Source organism: Salvelinus fontinalis, chromosome 34, assembly GCF_029448725.1.
Source record: "Salvelinus fontinalis isolate EN_2023a chromosome 34, ASM2944872v1, whole genome shotgun sequence".
Taxonomy (NCBI): Eukaryota; Metazoa; Chordata; class Actinopteri; order Salmoniformes; family Salmonidae; genus Salvelinus; species Salvelinus fontinalis.
In genome coordinates, this window is record NC_074698.1 from 19,002,626 (window position 1) to 19,010,551 (window position 7,926).

General features: G+C 47.1%; 1 protein-coding gene across 1 annotated transcript in view; it reads left to right on the forward strand.

Moving 5' to 3' along the window:
* The window catches only part of LOC129833394 (serine/threonine-protein kinase LMTK2-like), a 58,270-nt gene extending 51,408 nt beyond the window's left edge, over positions 1 to 6,862 (forward strand). Inside the window, exons 11-14 of the mRNA XM_055897965.1 lie at positions 142 to 3,229; positions 3,474 to 3,597; positions 3,878 to 4,142; positions 4,283 to 6,862. Coding sequence (XP_055753940.1) covers positions 142 to 3,229; positions 3,474 to 3,597; positions 3,878 to 4,142; positions 4,283 to 4,307 — 3,502 coding nt within the window. The 3' untranslated portion in view covers positions 4,308 to 6,862. The remainder of the gene's footprint in view (positions 1 to 141; positions 3,230 to 3,473; positions 3,598 to 3,877; positions 4,143 to 4,282) is intronic.
* The last annotated feature ends 1,064 nt before the right edge of the window (positions 6,863 to 7,926 follow it).

The window sequence follows — 7,926 nt, forward strand, 5'->3', positions numbered from 1 at the left end:
GAAATACTTTACCATAAAGAGAGGTGTATGAATTGCATACTTGACATTGAAACGATATGTTCTGCTATGAAGTCAAACTGTATTTAAAAAGCCTCGGCTCATGCCATAAAGAGTAATACCTCAACTCTCTCCCCTGTGCAGGTATGAGGTGCTACAGTTCTGCTGGCTAACTCCAGACAAGCGGGCCACGGCCGAGGAGATCCACCGGCTGCTCACCTACCTGCGTATGCAGGGCCAGAAGGATGTAGAGGACGACTTCCAGCAGCGCTGGGACTCCCTCAAACCCAACCCTGTCACGCGCCAGACCACCGTCAGCCACTCCTCCTACCCCATTCTGGAGCAGTTCGCAGATGATGCCCTGCGGGCCGAGGTGGACGAGGTGCTCACCGTCACTGAGACCAGCCGTGGCCTGAGCTTCGAGTATGTGTGGGAAGCGGCCAAGCATGACCATTACGACAGCAGCAGTGGCCATGGACGCTCGGCTATGAACACCACGCTCAACTACCACAGCATGTTCTTCCCCGTGCCCAGCGAGGACATTCAGGCCCACTTTCCAGACCCCGCAGCCCCCAGGACGGGGGGCTCCGACAGCAGGAACACCCATTCAGCAATCCCTGGGATTCTTCCCGTGTTTGACGCTCACAAACCAGCCAATGGAAACGAGTACTACATCCAGTTGGAGGAGCAGGGGGAGAGCACCGTGGAGGCGAAAGAGAACAGGGGTCCGGAGGTAGACACAGTTTCAGACGGGCAGAAATTTGTCACCCTTCAAGACGTCCGCTTGGACGAGTCCAGCACCGATGCAGACTTCTTCCACCACAGCATAGACTCCAAGGACTCGTACCTCCAGGACAGCCACATCTGGTCGTCCAGTGAGCATGACAGCCCCTACCACACCAACATCTTCAGTGAGGGAGACTCCAGACAGGACTCCCATTCCTGGAACAGGGGCTTCATGGAGCTTCCAGAACTCAACGGAAATGGTTTTCAGAGAGTGGAGTCTGTAGAGGGGCAGACCCAGGGAACAGAAAAGTCATTTCGGAATTCTTTTTTAGGGGAGCGCCATTCAGAGGTCATCCTCCAGGACTCTTTAGAGGAGGCAGAGGGGGAGGGAACCCCGGATGTGATGAGGCTACTGAACACTGAGAAACTAGCGGACAACTTCATGTTCCTCAAAGAGAAGAGCCTGATGAAGGAGGGCTCTGGTTTATCAGGGAAAAGTAGTGGGAGTCAACAACTGGACTTCCTCCAACCTGGTCTGACCCACATCCCCGAGCACAGTTTCAGAATGAACTCTTGGGATGATGATGATGATGAGACCATAGATGGCATAAACGTAGCAGAGATCCCCATAAAACCTGTGGAGAGCAACATGTCCCCAGCAGAGGAGGAACTTTTTGACTTTATGAGTCCCAGTTTTGTGGATTTCCTGCAACCTCTAGCAGACCCTAAAACACTGGTGCCTTCAAATACACTGGTAACAGAGGACATCTGTAGCAACCAGCTGCCAATTAGAGGACTGCTGCAGCAGTCCTCTAATATGAGGATGGACTCTGCCTCTGAGAGGGCTGAGGTCCCTGCTATTAGTTCAGCAAATATCCACCAGTCTCCCACACTCCTCTCTGAAAGTGCCACTACAGACCCCCTGTGCATGGATGCCAAAAACCCCAGCCTTGACTGCCTCGGAGCCTCAGAGGATGACTGTGTTGAATCCAAAGGAATCAAAGAGCCAACAGATGACCTGCTAAGCTATGACTCTCCCCCAGTCTATGTCAGTGAGATTTCTGTTGACAATGGCCTGACCAGTGAAGGCTTTACCAGTGATGATCTGCTGAGCGACCTGGTTGAAGATGATACAGAGGCAGAAATGGATACCGTTCTCTCTGAGCATGAACATGACAGGTCCTCTCTGCTGGTTTCTGGTCCTTCCATGGACCAGATCAGCCAGGACAGCCTATTGGAGGACAGTGTTTCCACCACTCTGCCCACTGTGGAGAAATCAGCTGAGACACTAGATTCCCTGGACAACAGCCACAGGCTGGAGGGGTCTGTTGAAGAGCTAAACACCCCGGCAGCCCCTCACAAGCTCCAGCCCCCGTACAAAACAGCCGACAGCGGCTACGAGACAGAGAACCTGGAGTCTCCAGAGTGGAACTCTCAGCCCATCATCAAAGACCACTTCTCAGAGGAAAACGGTCTGAGTTTGGCCGAGGAAGAGGAGGAGGAGCCAGCAGCTGCTACCATGCTGGTTCCCCCCGAAATCATCGTCTCGGAGGTGGAGAGTGTGATGGATGCTCAGGACGGTGAGGACCAGCAGGCAGAGCCCATCGCCCCTGGCGAGGAATATTTCACGGGAGGCAACTACAGAGACTCTGCTTACTTCTCCGACAACGAGTCCGAGCCCGAGAAGAAGTCTGAAGAAGCCAACTCGGCAACTGTGGACATCAGTGGCGGTGTTTCTGGAGGTCCATCTGTTCTTCCTGAAGTCACAGAGGAGGATCATGTAGAGTCTTCTGCTGGGTCACAGTCTCCCATTGCTCGAGAAGCTCTGGTTGATATTGGAGTGGAGAAGACCAAGCCTCAGCTCCTGGAAGGGACCAGTCTCCCTGTGCTGATCCTCACCACAGAGGAGGACTGGGAGAAGACGTCACCTGTGTCCATCGACGGCAGTGTGGACGAAACCAGGACACTGGAGTTCTTCCCTGACTTCAGGACTCACAGTCACTCTGAGTCCAGCGGAACTTCCACCGAGGACCTGGAAAAGCCTCCATTGCCTGCTGTTGCTACCTCAGCAAAACCTTTTCCTGAGAACATACCGGTCCACGCTAAGCTAACCAGGACCTACGCCAGCGAGATCACCCCCAAGTTGAAGGAGCCCGACATGGAGGGGAGGTACCTGGGCAGGCGCGACGGCTCTGATGAGAATGGGCAGGAGGACGGAGGGGAGGCGGACGAAGAGGACGATAACAGCGATGACTCGGATGATGACATGCGGGCGTACCGGCTGCACAGCTCCAGCGAGGACAGCGAGGACGACACGGTGCACCCGGTTCCCGTTATAGTCTCGGATGACAGTAGAGCGCGGAACCTCAAGAGCCTGCTGAAGCCCACGTCGCTGAATGTCACCCCCAGCGCCAAACCCTCCATGCCATCAGGGGGCAGCGATTCAGACAGTGCCAGTAGAGCAGTGTCGTTTTTCGACGATGTCACTGTTTTCCTTTTCGACCAAGTAGAGTACCCACTTGTCCCCTTTGCATGCACACATCGGACATTGTTTCACTTGTATCTAACATTTATAACAAAACAACTCAAAGATACAAATATTATGTCTATGCATTAGAAATGGTTTGAATTTCATGTGATATTGCAGTTTTTTTTGTAGCATTCACAGGTTCTCTGTGCAATCTAGACCTAGTCTAAATATTATGAGAATTAACTTTAACCATTGCACTTATTGGTCTCCCCATCTGTAGGAGACCCCCACCAAGGAGCTGGGAGACCATTCGTCAGGTTCCAACAGCCAGGTGTCCGAGTTCAGCAGCCCTGTGCCCACGGCCAGCTACCTGAATAGGTTCACCAACTCCACAGATGAAGAAGGTAAGTCATCACGATACGGCCAACTTCCATCAGCATTATCAAGGAAGAACCTAAAGGGCTCCATGAAACACACCTGACAATGTAATCCAAATGAATACACTATGGTAGCTGTCCACAAATGCAGATGTTTAGTCTGACCATTTGCTAATTGTTTACGTACATTTAGGTAATTTAGGGGGGGGCTCTTTTGGCTCAAGAGTACCTCCAGTGGCAAAAGTTCCGTATTGCCTCTTTTTAATTGTACCAAATCAAGGTTTTAAACAGGTGTCTCTCCCCTCAGGCGGTGGGTTTGAATGGGATGACGACTTCTCGTCCCCGGAGCCCTCGGCGTTCCTCTCCAAGGCAGCTACGGACCTGGCCGTGTCTAAAACCATGTCCCCTTCGTCTACGGCCTCTCACTACTTCTCCCCTCCCGGGGGCCGCGCCCCGGAGCCCAGCTGGAGCAGCTCCAGCTCCAACTACTCCCGCTTCTCCATCTCCCCGGCCAACATCGCCAGCTTCTCCCTCACACACCTCACTGACTCAGACACCGAACAAGGAGGCAAGTGGGAGTGCACCAACACAAACAAACAAACTACAGACAGGCATGTGCTTTATCTACCTCATACATAGTAATTGAATAGGATCTCTGATCTACCCTCTCTAACGCTGTATTTGTGTATTTATGCCCTCCTCCCTCAGGAAGCAGTGAAGAAGGAGATAAAGACTAAGGTGCATGTGGAAGGGACTGTTTCCCCCCCCACTTCTGAGGGGAATGGACCCAGAGCCTCGTACAATGTCAGGTGAATGTAGGAGAGCTCAACATGCAGGCTAAAGATGGACGGATGATGACACTGTTATGAAGGCCGTGGATGCTTCTCTTCTCAGGCAGAACTGCCCCCCCATCATCATATGAATAGAACTAGAAACAGACTGAGCTAGAGGCTCCGACAGCCACAACGCCCTCAACAAAATCCCCTTCCTTCCACCAAAAGCCTCTTAGCAAATAAACAGTTGAGGCTCAGTCAGTCGTCTGAGCCTTGTTCTCTCCCCCCCCCCATCAGTGCAATGCAGCAGGAAGAACAGACAAAACTGACCTGACTTTGTTTGCTTTAAGACTTGTTGAGCGCATTCCAAGTGTTTGGTTAATGTCCTCCTTTCCTGAGGGGATTCTGTTTCACCCCAAAAATACACTTTTATTTTGAAGCCCTGATTGAACCACAGCCCCTGTGTCTGCAATCAATCAAATAGGAATAATGAGCTCTTTGGATCAGGCTGACTAAAACACCAAGGCCCTTGGGCGTAACACTGCTCATTAGCACCTTTGCTACATTGTGCGATTATTACAGGAGTTGCCTTTTGGAAATGTATTTATTGTCAGGTCTACTCATGAAGTGTGTATGCTTCAACAGGAGATGGTCAAGACTGGAAGAGGTATATTAGGAATTTAAGGAACCAAGTTTGTGATTGACTCATTCACCGTCCATACATCCCATCTGTATAATTGAAATGAGCCCCTGCTTGGTTGCTATAGGAACAGTCAGTGTTCTAGTTAGAACCATGGAACAGGAGAGGTCTGACAGCATTACAGTTCATTCATATGAAGGAAGTTCAGTTAAACACCATCAGTAGAAGTATTGGATAAGGTAACATTGCCACAAGCCATGGTTTGAATTAACAGTATGGGACTTCAAGGTTTGTCCAGTTTCTTCACCAATCAATGGTTCTTATCGTAGTGCCTATTTCATACTGATTACAAAAATATAATCTCCCTGTTCACTCCAGAAATCACATGATTATGAAGAGGTAAATACATTTTGTCCTGACAAGCCTAGTGACTGCATTTGCATTGTTTTTGTTTTGTGAAACATGTGCACCTTTTTAATAGGAGGAGTCAGTAGGGATGTGTCACTGTCCCAAACGGCACGCAGATCATTTCTCTGGTACTGTGCAGGGATCTTACATTAACTCAACCCCTAGTTGTCATTGGACTGTACCAAGACAGACATGCCTGTTCTTTGTTTTGTTTACTATGTCAAACCAGTTCTACACTCATACTGAGTTTTATTTTCTGCACGGGTTATTCACTAACTACTGCATGTGACACAGCCCAGGTAAAGATTACGGACATTGCCAAAGCAACCCGGCTATCACTCAACGGACTGTCTCCGGTATGATTTGTTTTGGTGTGCAGCAAGGTTGGGCTGTGTCACGATCAATGATGTATATAAATAATTATTCAGCTGGATCAGTGAGGTGAGCTTCATGGTCTTTCTGTTCCTGTAGTTCAAACTGTTCTTCCAGACTCCATGGGTTCTACACAGATGAAACGATGGATAGCTCTTGGTTTAGTGTCAAGGTTTCCCCTATGAACAAGTGGATAGAAACCCTTTGTCCTCACCTCCAGTGTTCTAGACAAGGTTAACCTCTTCTACCAGCAGCCTGTGTTCTTTCAGTTAAACTTGAAATGTATTTTAAGGAAATCCTGTTTTATTCTACAGTATATACATTTGCTTAATCTTGCACATTTGAGAAGGCTAACTTAATGTTGAACTGTACTGATGTATATAAATGTTTAATTTTGTCTGTACATGGGGAATGATGTAATCAAGTCCTAGGTATGAGGTTATTTTGTCATTTAAGTCAGCGTTTAAAGAGTAACATATCACGGTAAAAAGTGACAACGGTTAAATTAAAGGTGCTACAAGATTGAATTGTAATTTCAGAAAATGTCGTAACAGTGGAATGATATGTAAGAGATTACCCTACTAGTGGTTTGATCGCTGTTCTCCTGCCAGAGCAGCATCAGTTGCCAAAATGGGAAAGCTGTTCTGACTAACCTCTAATGGACATCGCTAAAATTCTACACGTCGCTCAATTTCAGTGTGAAATATATTCGTGTACCAAAAGCAACTTTCGGCTCACCAGCTTTAAAAAGGCTGTTTACTTATATGGTACAATCATTCAGTGCTTGTTTTTGAAGTGTAATAACCAGGAAGTTACATTTCCCCTAGATAAGTCAGAACAGCTTTCCCATTTTGACAAGCTGCCACTCCGGCAAGAGAAATCAATGAGAATATCAAAACACTGGCAGGTAATACTATTCCACTATTAGCGCCGGACATTTCCTAAAAATACTATTGCGAAGCACCTTAAGACAAACAGGAAAATCAATTCTGTCCGTAAATTTTACAAATTGTAATATTTTTACTTCATATTGATGATCATGCTTAGTGTATTTGAATGAAATGTTTAATATGGAAATAAATGCACATTTACTTCTATAGCTTGTCTGATTGTAGCCATTGTGTTACTCAACCATCAATCCCATCTTGGTAGAACAAAATGTTAAATAGGTTCTTTACATAACATTTAGTATGTTTGTACAGGTGTACTAATGCATCACTTTAGTGAAGTGAAACTCCAGGCCCATACAAATTACACCCAGGGTTGCAGAGCTGTTTTGGAATTTATTTCAGTTGTCTGTCCTTGTAAGAGGACATCCTCAACAGTCAAGGCCACAGCAAACTCAGACATTACGCTGCACTTAAAGGTAGCTGACATGACTACAAAATGCAATCGCCAAACATCCAGGAAATTGTCAGTGTAGTGCAATGTATGCACTCCAGCCTCAGTATCTGCATGGAATACTGAGGTAATCCACCAGGGATGTCATAACTAGAGCCTGGAGCTTCTGCAGATCATGTGACCTGAGCAGAAAGAACTCCTGGTCCTATTAATAACATTCTGGATGTAACAATACATAACACAGCAAATAGATGCTATTCATTCGTATTATTTACTACCATCTGAGGAAAAAAATCTGGTTGCAAATTGACTGATTAAATAATCCTTGTCATGGAAGCCCAGAGCTATGACTAGAGTTGATATTTTTAGTTCTGAAGAAAAAGCTATTACAAACATCATGCAGGCCAAACCAAGATGACAGTAAACCAAAAAATAAATGCTAAAGCATACATAGACCTTGATGAGAAGGTAGTGTGTCAACTAGGCAAATGAGAAAGCCAAAACAAAATCATACAAAGCAAGACTACACGGAGGTCCAAGGGAGTGGCGTAGGCAGTCAGTGTCTTGGTATGGGACACAGGCTTGGTTCCATTTCTCACCTTAGCTACTTCTATCACCTGCCACTAAGTTTCACAGAACGTGGACTGGATAAACTGACAGAAGCACTAATACTTCCAGTGCTGGGTCAAAGGTGGCCAACATGTTTCAGCCTAACACTAAGTGATTTAAATATCCAACCAATTCATGGTCTTCACATTTAGACCAACATTACCATGTTTGTGCTGGGTTGTAGCAAAAATGTGCAACCAGGGTTGGAAATGG